This window comes from Podarcis gaigeae (genome assembly GCF_964106915.1).
Source record: "Podarcis gaigeae genome assembly, chromosome: 17".
NCBI lineage: Eukaryota > Metazoa > Chordata > Lepidosauria > Squamata > Lacertidae > Podarcis > Podarcis gaigeae.
In genome coordinates, this window is record NC_139694.1 from 33,671,323 (window position 1) to 33,693,127 (window position 21,805).

The window sequence follows — 21,805 nt, forward strand, 5'->3', positions numbered from 1 at the left end:
TCCTCCCCCACAACAAACACTCTGTGAGGTGAGTGGGGCTGAGAGACTTCAGAGAAGTGTGACTAGCCCAAGGTCACCCAGCAGCTGCATGTGGAGGAGCAGGGAAGCGAACCCGGTTCCCCAGATTACAAGACTACCACTCCTAACCACTACACCACACTGGAGCCGCCCAGAGTGGCTGGGAAAACCCAGCCAGATGGGCGGGCTATAATTACCGTGGTACCTCGGGTTACATACATTTCAGGTTACATACGCTTCAGGTTACAGACTCCGCTAACCCAGAAATAGTACCTTGGGTTAAGAACTTTGCTTCAGGATGAGAACAGAGATCAAGCTGCGGCGGCGCAGCAGCATCGGGAGGCCCCATTAGCTAAAGTGGTGTCTCAGGTTAAAAATGGACCTCCAGAAGGAATTAAGTTCTTAACCCGAGGTACCACTGTAATTAATTAGTTAATTATATTATTATTATTATTATTGTGTGTTGGCTGCAGCGTGCAGCTGTGTCATGCAAACGCTTCCCATGCTCTTATAAGGGGTTAGTTTAACCTCCAGCTTGCTAGTAAAACCAAATTGCTGCGCCACGAAATGATGCGTGTCTAAAAAGTGTGTCACCAACATGAAAAGTTTGGAAAGCTCTGCCATAATAATGAGCAAGGCTGGGCAGCCTTTTCCCTTCCCCCGCAGAAGCAGATCCCAGCTAGCTTTCCTGTGGGCTTGAGAGGAACCAGGGAGAAAACTTACAAACCTACCTGAGCCACCTCTTCTGGAGATTGCCCCAGCGCAGTGAAGACTTCCTTGGAATAGGCCATGTAGAAGCCCTGAAATATATCCAGCGTTTCTTTATCCACCTGAGAGAGGTCCATATTGGCTGCTTCTTCGTAGAGCTTCCTCTCGAATTCTGTTATCACTGGCCCAGGCTCAATTAAACTGATGCTGCAGAATGAAACAAGCAGTAATCAGAACTAATGAACGTCACCGTCTGCTGAGCTGAGAAACCGGGTGGGGTCGGGGGGGGGGGGAGAGACTGCCTGCCTTCACATGGCTGAGCTTCACCAGCCAGCATGGATTTTGCCTATAGCCCTCTGGCATTCAGGCCGATCACTTCATCTCTGCTTTAGTAGACTACTATCTGGGTTTACGGCGTTTAAACGGCGTTTCCGTGTGTGGCTCTGGCTCGCCAGAGCAGCGATGTCACACTGGCCACGTGACCCGGAAGTGTCTTCGGACAGCGCTGGCCCCTGGCCTCTTAAGTGAGATGGGCGCACAACCCCAGAGTCTGTCAAGACTGGCCCGTACGGGCAGGGGTACCTTTACCTTTACCTATCTGGGTTTAGCACATTCTGTCCTGCTCAGTCTTGCGCCGATAATGACCTAAAGAATGGGCTGTCCACACAAAACACGATACCTGTGTTATAGGAATTCTAAGGTCTTATATATATATATAAAATAAATGTTCATAAATGTACAAGGCAAATACATAAGTATATAACCACGTGTCTGAAACAGTACAGGAGAACAATCCTGAAGCCATTTTGACTCTCCCAAATTGACCTCAAATATTTCTCTGCAAGGAGGAAGGAAATGGGGAAAGCTTTCTAACTGTCTTTGGACTGCAGGGGCTCACACCTCCCTGTAAATACAGTCTGGCAAGTATCTGTTAAGCTGAGCACACTATCAATATGCGTAAGAGATTCAGGAACTAAGTATTTACCATCTCAAAGGAATGGCCAGGCTACCCAGAAAAGGCAATCAGATAATAAGGCATTATCAGGTATCCTGGCAGACAGGAGAGAAGCAACACACTCAAATTTCTTGCTGGGGACCACCTCTTTCTATGTATGATATTTTGGGGGCTGGTCTTGAGCTACAGGGTAGGCAATTTCAAAAGTCTATATAGGAGCTTGCACACCAATGTTCTGGGTCCTTCTCCTTTCTATTGCGTGTGAGGGGAGCACCCTGTTGCAACAGTTTAATAAAGATCATGCTTACTAGCTGCTTTGCTTCTCAATATTCTCTGGTTGGCCTCTGTTATTTTCTCCTATCGACAGAGAACCTGCTTAAGGACTCTATACGGGCTCTTGGATACCCCATAAGGGAAAAAGGAGCAGTTTTTTCTTATAACATCTGGTAAGCAAGACTGACCAAATGTGCCTGAGAGAAAACACACTGTGGAGTTAAGGCTATATAATTTTGGTTCACCAGGGAGTCCTTTTATATTAACTCTTCCCCGTCAATTTTCAAAAATTTATCTGCCACCAGGGAGTCTATATGGACTATATTAAAGATTCTGCGCAAGTTCTGCAGATAAATGAAAATACTTACATCCTGCCTTTCAGTCCACAAAAAAAACCAACAACTAATAAAACAGAATGCTAAAACCAGAAAAAATTGTACAGATATTCAGAGAGAGCAGACTAAAATGAACTCAAACCAAAACACTGCCACTAGGAATGTGAATTTAATTAGGACATATCTCTCATGCCTTCTTTCAACCTTGAAGCCTCAGGAACATGAAAGGAAAAGTTGCATTCATCGTCCTCCATGCTAATATTGAACTTGGGTGGTCCTGCACATATCAGTTCAGAAGTGAACTCATATTTTTGGGTGGAAGGGTTACCCAAAAATAAGGTGATGGTTTCAGTCTTCTTGGGCAAATAGCCAGCTACGGAGAAGAATATGAGTTGGTAAATTATTATTTTTTGGGGTGGGGGAGGGAATAGCCAGTAGGTGTCCAGGACCTACAGTGTCTGTGTAAAAAGAAAATCAGGGCAAGGCACAGAATTGGCCCGCTTGTGTTTTTAACAGCTTACAGTACTCTTGTGGGATTTCAGACTCCGTGAGCATCATGGCATGTAAATTGTGTTTGGCGGAACTCAAGAAATGGCTTCTCAGTGGCGGCTGTACCCTGACTTTGGAACCTATCTAACCTACTCATCGATAGGTTGCTCACCAGGGCAAGACCATCTGAGCATATCACACAAAACCCAGCCCAACTGCACTGGCTGCCAATTAGCTTCCGGGACCAATTCAAAGTGTTGGTTTTGACCTATAAAACCTTAAATGGCACAGGAGGACTGCAGTACTTCAAAGACCACCTCTCCCCATACGAACTAACCCTGACCCTGCAATCATTCTCTGAGGGCCCTTCTTCATGGGCCTCCTCCATGAGAGGTCCAGAGGGTGGGAACAGAAGAACAGCCCTTTTCTGCAGTGGCACCCCATTTGTGGAATGCTTTCCCCAGGGTAGGGACGCGGGTGGCGCTGTGGGACTTGCCGATCAGAAGGTCAGCAGTTCAAATCCCCACGAAGGGGTGAGCTCCTGTTGCTCAGTCCCTGCTCCTGCCAACCTAGCAGTTCGAAAGCATGTCAATGTGCAAGTAGATAAATAGGTACTACTCCGGCGGGAAGGTAAACGGCGTTTCTGTGTGCTGCTCTGGTTCGCCAGCCTGGCTACATGACCCAGAAGCTGTATGCCGGCTCTCTCGGCCAATAAAGTGAGATGAGCGTTGCAACCCCGGAGTCGGCCACTACTGGACCTAATGGTCAGGGGTCCCTTTACCTTTACCTTTACTCCCCAGGGTGGAGGCCTTTGGCTAATTAACATGCTGTGGCCTTTTAAATGTGTTTGTAGAAGAGGGGTTATAGGTTTGTTTTGTTTTTATTCTGTATTTTGTATTCTCATTTTGTATTTTTATGTTGTTAACACAATCTTTGGATGGGTGGCATAAGTAATAATGGTGACGATGAAAATATAACCTTCTCCCATTTAAGCAGGCATTGCCCTTACTGAACTGATTTGTTTGGTTTTGCTGTTCTGTTATTTAAACTTAAACACGTTTTTAACTTCCTGCTCCTGTTGTCTTATCTTTTATCTACTCTGATTTTATTATACTGAGTTTTTGCTCTTTTATTGTTTGTTTGTTTAGAAAGACCGATAGAGCACTTAACTGCAAAATTCTCTAAGCAGTTTACCATGTTACGGCTTATTATGTTAATTGTTAAGTGTACTGGTTACTTTTTAACTACATATTTTATTGCCAGCTGCTTTGGGCATTGTATAGGGAAAGGTTTATTTAGTAAACAAATAAAAGAAAAAATCACCCCTTCTTGCACTGCGTGGAAAAGGACACTTTCCCCTTTGCAAACATCCAGATGCCTCCCCTACAAATATATAGCAATTAAGTGTTCCAGTTTAGTGCTGAACCTGAGCACTTTAGCTCAGATATAATAATGCAGCAGAAAGTTGTTTCTAGGCAGGAAAGACCAAACAGAAGTGTCCTTCCTGAAAAGCTGTTTGCCCTCCTCCCAAGGGGGCCAAACATCAGAAAGTAAGAAATGTAAGGATGAAGAGAAGAACATAAGAAGGGCCTGCAGGATCAGGCCAATGGTCCACCTGGTCCAGCATCCTGTTCTCACAGTTGCCAATCAGATGCCTGTGGGAAACCCACAACAGGTAAATGTAAAAGGTAAAGGACCCCTGGACGGTTAAGTCCAGTCAAACTAGAGCCAGGGCTTTTTTGTCTGTGGCTCCGATCTGGTGGAACACTCTGTCACAAGAGACTAGGGCCCTGCGGGACTTGACATCTTTCCGCAGGGCCTGCAAGACAGAGTTTTTCCACCAGGCCTTTGGCCAGGGCACAGCCTGACTCCCTCCTTCGGCAATCTTCGCGGAGCTCTGGCCCAATGGCTGCCATTGGTTTGATTTGAATTAATTTTATAATGAATGATTTTAGAGTGTTGTGTTGTGTTGTACTGTTGTACTGTTTTATTGTTATTAGCCGCCCTGAGCCCGGCTTCGGCTGGGGAGGGCGGAATATAAATATTTTTTTTTTTTAATTATTATTATTATTATTATTATTATTATTATTACCATCATCATCATCTAACTATCAACGTATCTCAGTAAAAAAATTCCCCCTTTGCTTAAGCATCATACACAGCCAGCGTATATCCCTTACAAAAAACAACAACAAAAAAACATCAATTCATGGTGTGACCTTTTATTACTACCCTCCCCTACGCATGTCCAGTATAGATGCCTCTGTTATTTGTTATATAAAGCCTCTCACTGTGGAAAAAGAATGCTGCAAATGTGCTGATCTTAGTTCCACTGGGAACATGAATAACTTGCATCTGGGCAAAAGGGAGGACTGGCGTAAGGGATGTGTACACACAGACCTCCTAACCTAAGGATAGAGAGGAAGAAAGAGACCTCTCTATGTGCCTGCTCTTTGCCTGCTGTGGGCTGGATACACATGGAAACAAGTCCCAATGATCTCAATGGGATTTTCTTCCAACCAGATGTGTGTAGGATTGTGCATTAAAGCATCTTTTTTCCCCACCCACTAACCAGAAGCTTCCAGCATTTAAATAACGTCCCATGCTCCCTAGCACCTGTAATCTAGTTTGTTAAAACATCTCCTCCAGATTCTAAGACCTTTTAGGAATTCCTCTAATGAATTTGAGAATTGTTGGATCAGACGCCCCCTGCAAGGCTGGTGGGCTCCTGCTGATCAAGCCTTTTCCGTCGTCATCTTTTAAGCTTCCTGTCACTACAGGGCTGATCTAGGTATCTGAACCATTTATGTAGACTTGCTTTTTGGATAGGCCTTTAATGACTAGTGGTCTGTTGATCCGTTTTAATGCTGACTCTTGGTCTTGCTTTTGCCTTTCTGTGCAGAATTTGTGCTGTTAAATTATCTCCAGTGGGAGATCAAACCTTGCTTTGGAAATCTAACAGGACTGAAGAATGGGCTGCGAACAACCATTTCAAAAAGTGGCATGTTGATTTCTGCACAAACATAAGGGACAGAACTGTGAAGAATCACTGTACTTTGCCATTAAAGGCCTGCAAAAGAAGTACACGGGACAGAATATTATGTACGAGGTTAAGTTATTATAAGAATCTTGGGGAAGGTTGTAAAATAAAACAAAAACTCTGCTAAAATTTTATGCAGTATGGGAATCAGAGAACATACTATCAGAATGCTGAAAGAGAAGCCAATTCTTTTTTGGTGGGAGGAGGAGAGGGGAACATGGGACTCATTAGTTAATTACTGCCCTGTGTTTTTAATTTATATCTTTTTGTGCGTGTGTAAATCATGTCCCTCCTACCTGATGCCCTCTAGATCTTTTTGGGCTACGATTCCCATCATCCTTGCTGGTACACTAGTGGCCAAAATTCTGGAACCCTTAAGGAAAAAGTGTACTTCCGAGGTTTGATGTCTCATAACACCACTTTTTTTTTGAGTAATGCCATAAAATTATATATCAATGGAAAGATAATTTAACGAAGAATGTAATTCACCTGATAGGCTCTCTAAACACTCATGCTCATTGGCTACATTCAAACGAATGAAATCTACTACATATCAATCTACCGTATTTTTCGCTCTATAAGACGCACTTTTCCCCTCCTAAAAAGTAAGCGGAAATGTGTGTGCATTTTATGGAGCGAATGCAGGTGGGAGGCTCTGTCAGCGCTCCCTTTTAAATAGCCGTGTGGAGCGTGTGTGAGGCTCTTGGGGGCTTTTCCCGAGGAAGGAGAAGGGCTGCCCTTCTCCCTTCTCGGGGAAAGGCCCCCAAGAGCCGCACACACACTCCATGCGCTCTTTAAGGGGAGCGTGGCTCTTGGGGGAGCCTTAGCTGCGCACAGCCTCTCCCGGGCAGGGGATGAAGGCTCCCCTTGCCCGGGAGAGGCTGTGCATGGCTAAAGAGGAAGCCAGGACAGTGAGCGGGATCCCGCTGGCTGTTCTAGCTTCTGACTTAGCCACGCGAAGCCTCCGCAGGGGAGCGGGAAGCCTTCATCCTGCTCCCCTGCGGAGGCTTCGTGCGGCTCTTGGGGGCTTTTCTGGGAGGTGGGGTGAAGGGACAGAGCGGCCGCACGCTCTTTAAAGAGCGCGCGGCTCTTGCAGAAGGAAAGCCAATAGGCTTGCTTTTGCTGAAGCCAGGAGGGCAAGAGGGATCGGTGCGCACCAATCCCGCTTGCTCTCTTGGCTTCAGGGGTAGCCGCGCAAAGCCTCCTGAGCGAAGATGGAGGAGCGCTCCCTCTTAGCTCAGGATGCTTTGCGTTCCTTTCTTATTTCTTGCTTTCCTCCCCTAAAAACTAGTTGCGTACAATAGAGCGAAAAATACGGTAAGCAAGTTCTGCTTCCTTTTTCTGGTTATTTGGCTACAGCTTTTGATAGAATACAGATAATTGAACAAACTTTGTTGCATTACATTCTTCATTAAATTATCTTTCCACTGATGTATAATTTTATGGCATTCCTCCAAAATAAGAAATTATTTTTGGAGTAATACACTTTTCCCAAAAGGTTTCCACAATTTTGGCCACTAGTGTACATCTAAGGGGGCAAAAGGGCACAGACAACCGTGAGCGAGGCAAACCAATGAACTGATTCGCCAGGGCTGCTTCCTACCACACTACACTAACCTGGCTCACAGGAGTCTAGCTCAGTAGTAGGAGAACCCCAGCCATGATGTCTCACAATCCCATAATACTCACTTGACCCCAAATTTCAGGGCCTGCAGGGCCAAGCTTTCGCAGAAACCTTCCACAGCAAATTTGGAGGCAGAGTAGATGTCGTTGAAGAGGAGACCTAAAGGGAATGGAGTGTTGGCATAAGAGGTGTAAAATAATTGTGGAGAAAGATGGTTCCTTTGCATGTCATCTTGCTCCAGAGTTGGGATGGGGGAACTGTGGGCCTTCCAGGTGTTGCTGAGCTGCAGCTCCCATCATCGCTGACCATTGGGACATACTGCCTGGGGCCGATGCAACTTCTGGATGGTCGCAGGTTCCCCATCCCTGTTCTGGGCATGGGGGAACAATTGTAAGAAACACCACAACAAACACAAACCTTTTGCCAGTCGGGAGCAGAGCTGCCAACATTTTTACTGCCCCAGCTCCTATGCCTTTAACAATAGTGACAACAGACAGAAGTAAAGCAGGGAAAGTTCTTTCTGGCATGGAAATAGTGATGGGAATCCGACATTTACTTGTATTTTTTATTTATTCATTACAGATTGCTTTTAAAAGCACAGGATCAGGGTTGGTGAAATAGGTGGCAACCCTAGTCAGAAATCATGGGCATAGCCAGAGGGGCAGCTACCCCCCCATCAAGTAAATAAATAAAAATACTTAACTAACTGACCAACTGTGTCACTGATAACTCAGTTCTGCCCCTCCAATAAATCTTGGCTATGCAGTGGCGTAGCGTGGGTTGTCAGCACCCGGGGCAAGGCAAGTAATTTGCGCCCCCTAACCCATGGATTTTAGCAGTCAAGTCTCTTCCACTAGAGAGCTGTGAGTGCGCCCCCCCCCCAGATGTTGCGCCCGGTGCGGCCGGGCCCCCCTGCACCCCCCACGCTACGCCACTGTGGCTATGCCCATGGTCAGAATGTGGGAGTTTGCCCATCACACCCATTCCACACCCAGGGAGGGGAGGAAATAATCTTGCTAGCATAAAAGTCCCACCTCATTCATTAGGCCGATTAAGTAAAACAGCAGGAATAGGCAATTTATTTTATGAGCAGCAATTAAAAAGAAATTAGCTTGTTCAGGCAATAGGAAACAACAGCAAAGCAGACATCGCGTTTGCAAGGTATTCCACGATACCATCTGAGAGAACAACACGGAAAAGAAGGGTGGACTTTTAAAGGGTTCAAAAAACGGCTTTTGGAAAAGAGCTAAAGGCTCCTATGCACGTATTAGAAATCTCTTTTATGTGATTTTACAGTAAGATGTATCCTACTCAGGAGTAGTCATCAGCGGAAGGGGCTTCATTGCATGACAGAACTGTTGGATAAATCTATGAAGGATGTGTTAAATTTCTTTCTTGGTACCTCCTTGGGATCAGAAAAGACCCCCCTCACCATGTATGCAATTGTAGGCCCGCTCCCCCTTCGTTGTGGTCACTTTTTCCTCCTGTGGACGAATTTTATTTGCAGAATTTGCCTTCACCTCTTTGCCCTATAGCAGGCCCATCCAATTCCCAAGAGACTGCGATCTACTCCCAGTATTAATAAACTGGCAGTGATCTATCTATTGTCATTGAGGATTGAGCAGAGTTGTTTACCCTTTGGCGGGCGGGGGATTGAGCAGAGTTGTTGAGCCTTTTTTAAGGGTAGTGATATATCGAAGTGAAAGCTGGACCATAAAGAAGGCTGATCGCCGAAGAATTGATGCTTTCGAATTATGGTGCTGGAGGAGACTCTTGAGAGTCCCATGGACTGCAAGAAGATCCAAACCTATCCATTCTTAAAGGAAATCAGACCTGAGTGCTCACTGGAAGGACAGATCCTGAAGCTGAGGCTCTAATACTTTGGCCACCTTATGAGAAGAGAAGACTCCCTGGAAAAGACCCTGACATTAGGAAAGATGGAGGGCACAAGGAGAAGGGGGCGACAGAGGACGGGATGGTTGGACAGTGTTCTTGAAGCTACCAGCATGAGTCTGACCAAACTGTGGGAGGCAGTGGAAGACAGAAGTGCCTGGCATGCTCTGGTCCAGGGGGTCACGAAGAGTCGGACATGACTAAACGACTAAACAACAACATAAATCGCTCAACTGAAACTCTGTCGCATGCTGCGCTAGAACCAATTGCCGTATTCCCAATCTCCAACAGAAAACCCCCAAACACCGCCCACTGGATACGACAGAGGTGGGGTGGGGGCAGAGACATTCATTCCCCAGTTCTTTTAAGGCCGTGATCAATAAGGATCCCACAATCAACCATGATCACCTGGGGATCTACCTGTCGATCGCAGTTGACTGGTTGGACATGTCTGCCCTATAGCAACAAAGGACCATAGCTCAGTGGGCAGAGCTTTGCATGCAGATGACGCCAGGTTCCACCCCCAACATCCGCAGGTAGGGCTGAGAAAGGTCCTGATCTGGAGAGATGCTGCCGGCCAGTGCAGGCAAATGAGCTAGATACTTCCTGCACAGGCCCCTTCGGGCTATGTTCCAGGTCCATACTGTGTCATACTACTGTGTTTGGATGATAAGGTGATCAGCGTGGGGGCAAGAAACTGGCCTCAGTTCATAGGAGGGAGTTAGCTCTGATGGACTTTTGTGTTCTGCCTGTGCCATTCACTGTGGTCCCAACAAGAGAGGAATGTGTGGAGCATGGAGGTTGCTTTGGCAGAACAATACAGTGGTACCTCTGTTTATGCACTTAATTCGTTCCGGAGGTCCATACTTAACCTGAAACTGTTCTTAACCTGAAGCACCACTTTAGCCAATGGGGCCTCCCGCTGCTGCACGATTTCTGTTCTCATCGTGAAGCAAAGTTCTTAACCCGAGGTACTATTTCTGGGTTAGCAGAGTCTGTAACCTGAAGCGTCTGTAACCCAAGGTACCACTGTACAGGACAACCAGCTCACCTAAAGATTACAGTGGTACCTCGGGTTACATACGCTTCAGGTTACAGACTCCGCTAACCCAGATATAGTACCTCAGGTTAAGAACTTTGCTTCAGGATGAGAACAGAAATTGTGCTCCGGCGGCACAGTGGCAGTGGGAGGCCCCATTAGCTAAAGAGGTGCTTCAGGTTAAGAACAGTTTCAGGTTAAGAACGGACCTCCGGAACAAATTAAGTACGTAACCAGAGGTACCACTTTACTGTTAGGCAGATGTATGTATTCTCCTAAAGTGAAAGAGAGAGAACAGAAGGGTGGCCGGCTGGGCATTATGGGGAATACCATTCAAAGGCTGTAGGAAGTTATTTAAAAATGGCTTGAGGTAGGGAATGAATGAATTTATTATGGTCACAGACCAGAAATACGGACATATACAGCAATAGAGAACATGTTTACAGATTACTCACTGATTACTTACAGATTACAGAACAGATTACTCACTGCTTTCCTCTCAGTTTTGTTTTAGGACCAATGTGCTCTCAGGGCCCCCAAACCCCCTTATCAGTCACTGAGGACATCTGGTGAGCCCTTCATTCATCCAGAAAAAAGTCCAGGACTCTTCTACATCAACAGAAGTCTAGTGTATTCTGCCTGGGTCAGACCACACCAGGAATACTGTGTCCAATTCTGGGCACACAATTTAACATTATTATTATTATTATTATTATTATTATTATTATTATTATTATTATTATTACTGCACCCCACCCATCTGGCTGGGTTTCCCCAGCCACTCTGGGTCACTCAAAGCATGTATCAGAACATACTAAAACAACAAACATTAAAACTTCCCTAAGCAGGGATGCCTTCAGATGTCTTCTAAAAGCCAGATAGTTTATTTCCTTGACATCTGATGGGAGGGTGTTCCACAGGGCAGGAGCCACTACAGAGAAGGCCCTCTGCCTGGTTCCCTGTAACCTCACTTCTCACAGTGAGGGAACCAGCAGAAGATCCTCGGGGGAGGACCTCAGGCACTATAAGCTAGTGTGCGGTAAATAATACAGATATAAAACAATTAAAATATATAGGTTAAGACCTTAGCTGCTAATTTAAAATATGCATATTAAGACATTGGCCATTAGATTCATTCAGAGCTCATCACCTTAGTTTTATAGCAGCAGCACGGAATGTGGCCATCTCTGGTTCCATGACCTCTATTAGATATTTTAATTAGTGGCCACCTGATCTGATGGGGTTCATTGCATAATTGGAATGATAAATATCGAAGTAGGGAGAGATCGGAGGAAAGGCCAAGGAACAGTTGACAGACCACGTGCTCTGTCTGCAAAAGGTTCCCGGTACCATGGTACCTGGGGTTACAGACGCTTCAGGTTACAGACTCTGCTAACCTGGAAGTAGTACCTCAGGTTAAGAACTTTGCTTCAGGATGAGAACAGAAATTGTGCGGCGGCACAGCTGCGGCGGGAGGCCCCATTAGCTAAAGTGGTACCTCAGGTTAAGAACGGTTTCAGGTTAAGAACGGACCTCTGGAAAGAATTAAGTTCTTAACCAGAGGTACCACTGTATATTCATCCTGGCAACGCCATAAAAAAATCAAGGTGACTGGGAAAGATCCAAGAGCCACTCTTAGTCAGAGCAGACAAATGTCTTATGTTCCAAAGGGGAGAAATGAACTCTTATTTAGAAGGCTTTCGAAATAGAAGGAATCTACCACAGCCCTGTGTCTCCCTTCCTCCAGAGCTCACCTCATCACCATCCTGTTGGTCAAACAACATTTGCTACCCAAATGCTCCGCATTAGAGTCGCGCCCCCCCCCCCTTCTGGCTGAGCCTCACCTTGCAAGCCCAGAACGCTGCTCATCACGACGACATGTCCCTGTCGTCGGCGCTTCATGCCAGGGAAGACTTCTTGAATTAGGCGCACCAAGCCAAAGAAATTGGTATCAAAGAGCTGCTGCATTGAGGCCATGCTCTGGCTTTCAACCGGTCCAATCATGCCTAAACCAGCGTTGTTCACTGCAAGGGGAAGCAGTCAGTTAGCAATAGAGAACAGGCAAAGTGGTGCTTTTCAGATAATAATAATAATAATAATAATAATAATAATAATAATAATAATAATAATAATAATAATAATAATTTATTTATACCCCGCCCATCTGGCTGTGTTTCCCCAGCCACTCTGGGCGGCTCCCAACAGAATATTAAAAACACGATAAACCATCAAACATTAAAAACTTCCCTAAACAGGCCTGCATTCAGATGTCTTCTAAAAGTCAGATTGTTCTTTATTTCCTTGCGCTGGTGCTGACCTTTAAAGCCCTAAATGGCCTCGGTCCAGTATACCTGAAGGAGCGTCTCCACCCCCATCGTTCTGCCCAGACACTGAGGTCCAGTGCCGAGGGCCTTCTGGCGGTTCTCTTGCTGCAAGAAGCCAAGTTATACAGGGAACCAGGCAGAGGGCCTTCTCTGTAGTGGCACCCGCCCTGTGGAACGCCCTCCCACTAGATGTCAAAGAGAAAAACAAGTACCAGACTTTTAGAAGACATCTGCAGGCAGCCCTCTTTTGGGAAGTTTTTAATGTTTGAAGTTTTATTCTGTTTTTAGTGTTCTGTTGGAAGCCGCCCAGAGTGGCTGGGGAGATAATAATAATAATATTATTATTATTATTCCTTGACATCTGATGGGAGGGCATTCCACAGGGCGGGTGCCACTACTGAGAAGGCCCTCTGCCTGGTTCCCTGTTACCTCGCTTCTCACAGGGAGGGAACCGCCAGAAGGCCCTCAGTGCTGGACTTCAGTGTCCGGGCTGAACAATGGGGGTGGAGACGCTCCTTCAGGTATACTGGGCTGAGGATATCCTTGCTGGAGGTGTCTTCCATCAGCGGAGATAATGAAAGGATGGCATTCATTCTGCCATTTACCTTCTACCAGCCTCTAGATACTGTACAGCTGGATACCTGGTTTAGCAACCAGTTGCTCCTTGAAGGGCTAATGTCCCACAGTTTGAGCTACAAGGCTCCTGCTGAAACACACCACTTCTAGCTGAGAATTCCTGTGACCGTCTGGGCCTGTTGCAATGTTGCGCTCACAGGGTTTATGCTCATGGGCTTGCCTGCTTCACCGTGAGCACAGATTACATCTTGCCCCATCCACATTCAACCTGCTTGCGAAGGCTTTCACAATAGGGTGGAGCCCCACAACCTGTACGTTTAATGAAGCACTCATGCAAGTGTTTTTTGCATGAGGAAAAAAGGCACCCTGGATTGCTTCAGCTCTAGACTGTGCCTGACATATGAGCTGTGAGAATTGGCGTAATCTCTACTCCATACAGTGGTTTGATGAAGTGCTTAATCCACAGTGGATAATATGAGATACTTGTGGGGTCCAAGTCCAATCCAGAGTGAGGATGACAATTTAGCCATGGCTGGCTGGGCCCAGCATTACACAGGCCCATCTGTGCAGAAACAAAATCATGATTGTATAGCCTAGCAGGTCTTGTGAGAAAACAGACACTGCCCATTTCGCAGCAGGAGGCAGCTACCTGTGGTCTGTTACACAGGCATTTATTACAGCACACTGACCAATAAAAGAAAACGCAAAGTGTAAAATACAAAACCAAGGCCTCAAGAAAACCAAATTATAAAAAATGACAAGGTAAGGTCAAACGGTCATAGCAGATCCAAGAGACAACGACATTCAACACCTCAGAAATAAATTTACTGAGAAGATACTTAAAATAATTTCTAGATACCAACCAGGAATCAATCTCATTTAAAAAAATGCATAATGATTCTCTGATAACATGATTTAGAAAAAGAACACACAGGAGATGTTTCCCATCTCATAAGAATTATATCTAGCTATAAAACAAACTTTTAAGAGATTCGCCATCTAATCTCTTTGAAAGCCAAATGTTCAAATGGCCCAATAAAACAGCTCTACTGTATTTAGGTCTTGATGAAGCATTCAAATAAAGGCATATAATTGTTAAAAGCAGACCAAGTCATGCTTAAACAGCATGGCTTACGTGGTCCGCTAGCTAATGCTAGCTAATGCATGTAGCTGCCACACTCTCATATCCTTTATTCTCTGTTTACCCAAAGATTTGGCTTGCTCTACTTCCAGTGTCAGCAGATAAGAGGAGAAAAGCCAACAATGTAATTTCTCTCCATTAAGCTCACTTTTCCACAAAGGCCAAGAGGGTTAACTAGCACCTGATGGGCCAAAGACCTGAAGGAGGCAAAGGAGCAAATTTGGAACTAATAAATAACAAAACTTATCCATGCCGTGCTACTTAATGAGGCCAGCTTCTAAATTAAGAATATCAATAGCAACACATTAAGGTAGGTAAAAGGTCCAGGCAAAGGCGATTATGGGGTTGCGATGCTCATCTCGCTTTCAGGCCGAGGGAGCCGACATTTGTCCACAGAAAGCTTTCCGGGTCAATTGGCCAGCATGACTAAACTGCTTCTGGCGCAACAGAACAGCATGATGGAAACCAGAGTGCACGGAAATGCCTTTTACTTTCCCGCTGCAGCGGTACCTATTTATCTACTTGCACTGGCGTGCTTTCGCACTGCTAGGTCGGCAGGAGCTGGCACAGAGCAATAGGAGCTCACCCCATAGCGGGGATTCGAACCACCGACCTTCCAATCAGCAAGCTCAAGAGGCTCAGTGGTTTAGACCACAGCACCACCCACAATTAGGTGTGCCTCTAAGGGTTGAATTCCTTCTTTAAAAAGTCCTCAAAACCAATACTGAGGCTGCAGGGGAACATTTTTCCTACCAAGCACATCCACCCTGCGCTGGGGGATGGTGCCCACACAGCGTCGGATCGATTCCTCGCTGGTCACATCCATCTCCTTGATTTCCAGAGTCTTCTCCAGCACAGGCCCTGCATGCTTCACCAGTTCTTGACTCTTCTCCAAATTCCTCATGGTGGCAATAACTAGGGAGCAAGGGGAAAGGGTTACATGACACCACTGGGATATTGAGGATGAGGGGTGAGTTCTTTCAGGAATACTCAAGGCTGTGGGGTTTGGCAGGGGGCATGCACCAACTAGAGTTAGTACTCCAAGATACTCCTCTGTTAGGGAAGGCATCTAACAACGCTCAAAGGTGTTCAGGATACCAAACAATAACTGCAGCAACCAAGGCCATGTTCCACTTCAGGCTGCAGGTGCAAGACTGAATGCCTAATGTCTCCACAAAAGTGGAAGAGGCAAAAGCCAGAGATCTGCACACGTGGGTTTTCCTCACTGCATATAGGAAAACTACCACATTTTTCGCTCTATAGGACACACTTTTCCCCCTCCAAAAATGAAGGGGAAATGTTTGTGCGTCCTATGGAGTGAATGCAGGCTCCTTGGCTTCAGCAAAAGCAACACAAAGCCTCCAAAGCGCAGAGGGAGCGTTCCCTCTGCGCTCTGGAGGCTATGCGTTGCTTTCACTGAAGCCTGGAGAGCGAGAGGGGTTGGTGTGCACCAACCCCTCTCCCTCTCCAGGCTTCAGGGATAGCCGCCTGAAGCCTTTGGAGCGCAACTTGAGGTCTCGCTGCGCTCCAAAGGCTTCGGGGTTAGCTGCGCAAAGCCTCCGCAGGGCAGCGGGCTGAAGGCACCCCACTGCCCTGCGGAGGCGTGAAAGGCTGTCCCCAAAGCTAGAACAGAGACACGGAGCGCTGCGCAGCGTCTCGCTGTTCTAGCTTGGGGATGTTGGGGCTTTATGGGGAAACCCCGGGCTTCCCCCTTCAGCCCCGACACTGATTTGATTCAAAATATTTTTTACTTGTTTTCCTCCTCTAAAAACTAGGTGCGTCCTTTGCTCGGGTGCGTCCTATAGAGCGAAAAATACGGTAACTTGTCAGGAAGAAAACAAGACTAGGACTTGACAGGGAAATGGCTTTTTAACCCACCCGCTTTATATACTCTTATACCAGTGCCAAAGTTTTGCATGTTTAAACTGCAGTTCCATCTGAGACACCCACACCTCAGTGTAGAACCCGAAAAGCACCTCTGGGTGCAAAGCCTGGCGGGGACTGAATGCAGCAGTAGGCTCAGGAATGAAGAACGTAATCCATTGCTCTGATTCTTCCAAGGAGCTGCACTGTTCCCTCCCTGCTCCCTACCAGCTGGTCCCTGGATCCAGGCAGTTCCTCACCTCGGAATCGCTTCAGCTCGTCTCTGGCCAGACGCACCGCCAGGGCGAGGCCAATGCCGGAAGAGCAGCCTGTCACGAGTACATTTCGAACGGCCATCTTACTGCCTGCGGAAGGGAGAGGAGAAAATCAGAGGAAATCCTGAGGAAGTGCGGGGAGAACCATGGGATACGGTTCAAAGGATGCTAGGATTGGATCTCTTCACTCTGACGGTTTCTGGAAGCTCTGTGGTGGAGAGAGATCAAGCTGTCCCAACTCAAATGCCACCTCTGCTAGGAATGTTTTAAGTGCTCTGAACACTTAAAAAACAGGTCCATGCTAAGCATTATTGTGGGCTGGGCTGGAAGCAATATAGGTCTTACCTACATCACCAAATATTGGACCAAGGGATAGAGAGGAAATCACAACACTTGTGACTAGGTGAAAAGACGACAGAGTAACTTTTATGTTTCTGGTGTCAATGACTGGCTCAAGGTCATTCCCCCTAAAACAGGGGAAGCCAACACGGTGCCCTTCAGCTGTTGCTGGATTATATACTATCCAGGATTTGACAGGGAGATATTTGAATAAGAGAGGCAGCGTTTTCTCCCCCCTAACCCCCCTAAACTTGTTTTCAAGACGCCTTGCAAAGCCACAGAACCCTGTGTAACAGATATCACCATGAAAATTGGTACATACATTTAGGGCACAATAATCCTTTAAGGCTTCAAACACTAACTGCCTCCCCACACCCATTTTACGGAGCAGAAAGGCATGCAAAATACATTGCAGTTCGGTATCTGAATTACTTATTATTTATTAAATTTATACACAGCCCTTCACCTCAAGATCACGAGGCGGTTTACAATATTATATACACAACAAACTCATAACATCACAACAAACGGAAACAATAACCCCTGCCCCCCCCAATTTAAAAGGCCATAGATTGTTTAATTTGCCAAAGGCCTGGGAGAAGAGCATTGCTTTTGCTGGCACATAAAGATATGTGATGAAGGTGCCAGGCGAGCCTTCCAGGGGAGAGTGTTCTATAAGCAGGAATCTACCACAGAAAAAGAGGCCCTGCAAACAAGGGCTTTAAATATGTAGGCTGCACATTTTCCTGAAAGGAAGCCCCACTGAACAAAGTGTGACTTCTGGAGCTGTTTACTGCAAACAGTTCTTAGTCTACTGTCACTAGGTACCACTTTCTGCGCCAAACTGGGAATGGGTGGCCACTAGTCATAACCCTTGCTCTGTCTGATTTGCCAACAGAGCAGCCTGGGCAGAACCAGGGAGAGAGTCTGGTAACTTTTGACACCCCCAGAGACACACTTTCCACCGCCGGTGGACTGAGGGTGTAGAAGCCAGAGCACACCAGCTTTCTTCCCATTTTACCCTTTTAACATAACCAATTGATTCCTCCTCTGCTTGTGAGCCTCTTCTCTCCTTCTTCAAAGTGGAAATCAGATTATTACTCTAACATTACTTCAGAGAGCTCTATAATCCATTTACAAACGGTGTGCATTGCTCTTAGTAAAACGACCCTGCCTGTATTCTGTACAGCATAAAAGACAAGTGCTGAACTAAACCAAACACAGCTTTGGGTCGTCCCTGGAGCCTGCATCTCACACCACCCAGTCTGGCTGCTCCTTCGTCACCCTTACCCAGTCCATTTTTCCACAACTCTCTCTATCCTCGTAGTGAACATTTTCAGCTGGGATTATTAATGCTGTATTTAAACAGTACCCCTTAAATAAGAAAACAGGGGGCTATTATATACATTATATGCTGAGTCAGAGTTCCAAGGCCTAAAATGCTGCTGTGACTTGTTAAAGCTCCCACATGGAGTTTCAGACTAACCTGAGATGTGTCTGAGCTAGTTTTCCATTGCAGATCGGGTCAGTGGTCATCGGAAATATCTCCAGAGCGCTTTAGCTGCCTGTACTGGTGACATGCAGCATATGGTGTGCTGTTACCACTCAAGACACATTCCCCTGCTTCATCCTTCAGCATTATAGAAGAGGGTTTGGAAATAAAGCTGCCGGATCAAGGACCAGGACCGGTCTCTTTGCACACAGCCTGGTTCAACAGGTGAGGCTCGCTGGATGGGAGGAGTCTGTGTGGTCTTCTCCAATCTAGCTGGGTAACACGGGGTCTTTTCCACAGGACCTCCTGATGTGATTGTCCTCCAGATACCTGCTGGACTACAATTCACATCACACCTAACCACTGGTCAAGCTTTATGAGGAACAGTTGAGGGAGTTGGGTACTGTTTAGCCTGAAGAAGACTGAGAGCTGTATGATAGCCATCTTCAAATATCTGAAGGGCTGTCACACAGAAGGTGGAACAAGCTTAGTTTTCTGCTGCTCCATAGGGTAAGACCCAAACCAATGGATTCAAATTGTACGAATCATATAGAATAAGAGGGTAAGAGCTGTTTGACAGTGGAATAAACTCTCTGGGAAGGTGGGGCATTCTCCTTCATTAAGAAGTTTTTAAAGAGGAGAAGAAGAGTTTGGATTTGATATCCTGCTTGATCACTACCTGAAGGAGTCTCAAAGTGGCTAACATTCTCCTTTCCCTTCCTCCCCCACAACAAACACTCTGTGAGGTGAGTGGGGCTGAGAGACTTCAGAGAAGTGTGACCAGCCCAAGGTCACCCAGCAGCTGCATGTGGAGGAGCGGAGACACGAACCCGGTTCCCCAGATTACGAGTCTACCACTCTTAACCACTACACCACACTGGCTCTTTAAACAGAGATTGGATGGCCATCTGCCAGGGATTCTTTAGCAGTGATTCCTGAACTGCAGGGGGTTGGACTAGATGACCCATGGGGTCCCTTCCAACCCTGCAGTTCTATTCTTCAAATCTATGAGATCTGGGCAAAAACAAGATGCTAAGGCACAAGTGCTCAGGGGAGAAACAGTACCCAGCAAACAGAAGTGTATGATGAGGGGTGGTCCAAGACTGCAATTGGGCTACAAAACCCTCCCTGCCCTTCCCAACTGCATATTTGTTGGTGTATGTATTGCAAAGAAAAGAAAACAGGCTTTGTGTCATCATGCCTTAGAGCTACTTGTACAAAACAAAGCCTTGGCCTGGAGAAAATGTGGAGGCATCTCGATGTCCCTTGAGACAGCCCAAATTATATTCAGGCTTGCTAACTCACAATTTCTTAATTACACGGACATCAACTGCTGTGGATATGCCGTCTGCTGCGATTCAAAGCTTGGATGTAGGAGTACACAACCTAAGATTCACATTCTTTATAATTTGAATGAACATAGGCTTTATTTACAGCCCATTGACCGTCAGTAGAAAGTTACAGAACATGAAATACATAAGATTGTTAAAAGGAGGGAGACCTGGGTAAGCAATCGGGGCTTGTCTGAAGGAAATTAAAACATTTAGAAATGTTGCAACTTGCTTAGCAATTTAAAGCAAAACATGAGTTCTCCAATAAAATGGTCAACGGAGACTCAGAAGACTGTCCTTGCAAAACATGCCCACAAAAAGTGGCCTGGACTGTGGCACTTTGTAGGCTCCTGGTGGTACAGATATATCAATGCTTATTTTGATGCACACCCAGACTTTATTAATACTGGTAATTACTGGCATTGGGTAGCATGCTGAAGAGTGACTTGTCCCCCCAAAGAAATGCTAGCTAGAGCACAGTAGGGGATGGTCTCCCAGTGTTGTGGGTGCATCATGTGGGGTGCCCTGTTTACTTGGGAGTAAAAAAATATCCAGACCCTTATTCCGAAGTGCAGCATGGAGGTGCACTGTTAAAAGTGTGTGCCACAAGTTAGGGATCATGCAGCGAGGATCACAGGTTGCATGGTGTGATGCAGCCCAAAACTTATTTTGGGGTGCAGCAGCACAAAAGCTTAAGATCCCCTCTCAAGCAGCTCGTGCATCCCTGTGCAGAAGGGACCCCAGCAGTCTATGAAAGTTCACGCCGTAATAAACGGAAAGGTGCCGCATTGCCCTTTGTTCTTTTCGTTGCTACCCGTCTGTGGAAACTGTGTAGGCAGATAAGCAAGTGGAAATCGGAAACCGGCCTCGGCCTGCCTCGTTCTCCAGGGGCTCCTGTGCAGCAGCTACAGGTTCTCTTTTCCAGGCCCGGGCAAGGAGAGTGATGGGGAAAGCTCCTGCAAACAGCAGCTCCGAAGACACCGGAGGAGCCCCGCCACCTGGCAACCCAGCGCCGCGCCAGCCAGCCGGCGAGCAGCAGGCGGCGGCAGGGCGATTACTGGCCACGTCATGGGGGATTACAGGGTGTCCTCACCGAGCGGAAAAGGCCGAGGAAAAAAGGTGGGGGGGGGACCTTCCAGCCTAGCGGTCACCCCGGATAAATCCAGGCTGGGGCGCGGACGCAACAGCCGCAAGCTCTTTATCTGCCACCTCTCCAAGGCGCGCACGCAGCCCGAGGCTATGCAAGCCCCAGCCGGCTGCAGCCCGGTCGTGCCTTGGAGAAGGCGGGGGGCACCTCCTGGCTGGGAGATTTCCTGCGCCATGCTGCTGCCCACCCCGCCGCCGGGCACCTACCTACCTCTCGCGCCCCTCTTTACGCACGATCCCTCGTTGAGAAAGGTGAGGAGAGAGACACAACAACAAAAAATATGACCCCAGCGCCCACCTCTCCAAAAGCGCAGAAGCGGGCGCTCGCCCGCGCACCAGCCAAGCCTCTCGCCTCCGGAGTCAGCCGCCCCTCGCTCACTTCCCCAAATTCAGCCTCAAGCCCGGCGATCGAAGGACAAGCGAGCCCGCCCCGAGCCGGAGGACGCCGGGCGTTGTAGTCCCGTCCTCCCCGGCGAGGTCCGGCTCCTCCTTCTCCTCCTCCCTGTCGCCGCCCCGCCTTCCTCGGCCGAGGAAAGGGAGGCTGCGCCGCGCTCGGAGCGCAGCCTGTTGGTAACTTAGGAAGGCGATTAGAGAGCGAAATCGCGGAGGAGGAGCGGACGAGCCCGAGAGCTCCGCGGATGTTCCGCGCCTAGAGACAGCTGCGCGCCAGAGTGGGGCGCTATAGGCTTCATGCCTTGCTTGGGAGGGTTCCCGGATTATATGGTTGGCGCTGGGGAAACAGGATCCTGCGCTAGCTTGTTGTTGTTATACTTAACAACAACAACAGTTTCATTAATTAAATGTATATTGTCTCCCTGCTTATTTAACTTATATGCAGAATTCATCAAGCGAAAGGCTGGGCTGGACGAATCCCAAACCGGAATTAAGATTGTCGGAAGAAATATCAACAACCTCAGATATGCAGATGACACAACCTTGATGGC

At 47.0% G+C, this 21,805-nt stretch overlaps 2 protein-coding genes across 4 annotated transcripts in view; both read right to left on the minus strand.

The window, feature by feature from the left end:
• The window catches only part of LOC310835009 (retinol dehydrogenase 8-like), a 28,408-nt gene extending 7,048 nt beyond the window's left edge, over positions 1-21,360 (minus strand). Inside the window, exons 1-6 of one of the 2 annotated variants that reach the window (XM_083719654.1) lie at positions 21,073-21,360; positions 16,539-16,643; positions 15,169-15,330; positions 12,219-12,398; positions 7,508-7,601; positions 750-933 (exon numbers count right to left, since the gene is read on the minus strand). In XM_083719654.1, the coding sequence (XP_083575780.1) occupies positions 750-933; positions 7,508-7,601; positions 12,219-12,398; positions 15,169-15,330; positions 16,539-16,635 (717 nt within the window). In that variant the 5' untranslated portion in view covers positions 16,636-16,643; positions 21,073-21,360. The remainder of the gene's footprint in view (positions 1-749; positions 934-7,507; positions 7,602-12,218; positions 12,399-15,168; positions 15,331-16,538; positions 16,644-21,072) is intronic. The other variant, XM_083719653.1, reaches the window with a different exon arrangement.
• The window catches only part of IL27RA (interleukin 27 receptor subunit alpha), an 818,781-nt gene that overhangs the window by 8,642 nt on the left and 788,334 nt on the right, over positions 1-21,805 (minus strand). The gene's annotated exons all lie outside the window — the stretch shown is intronic.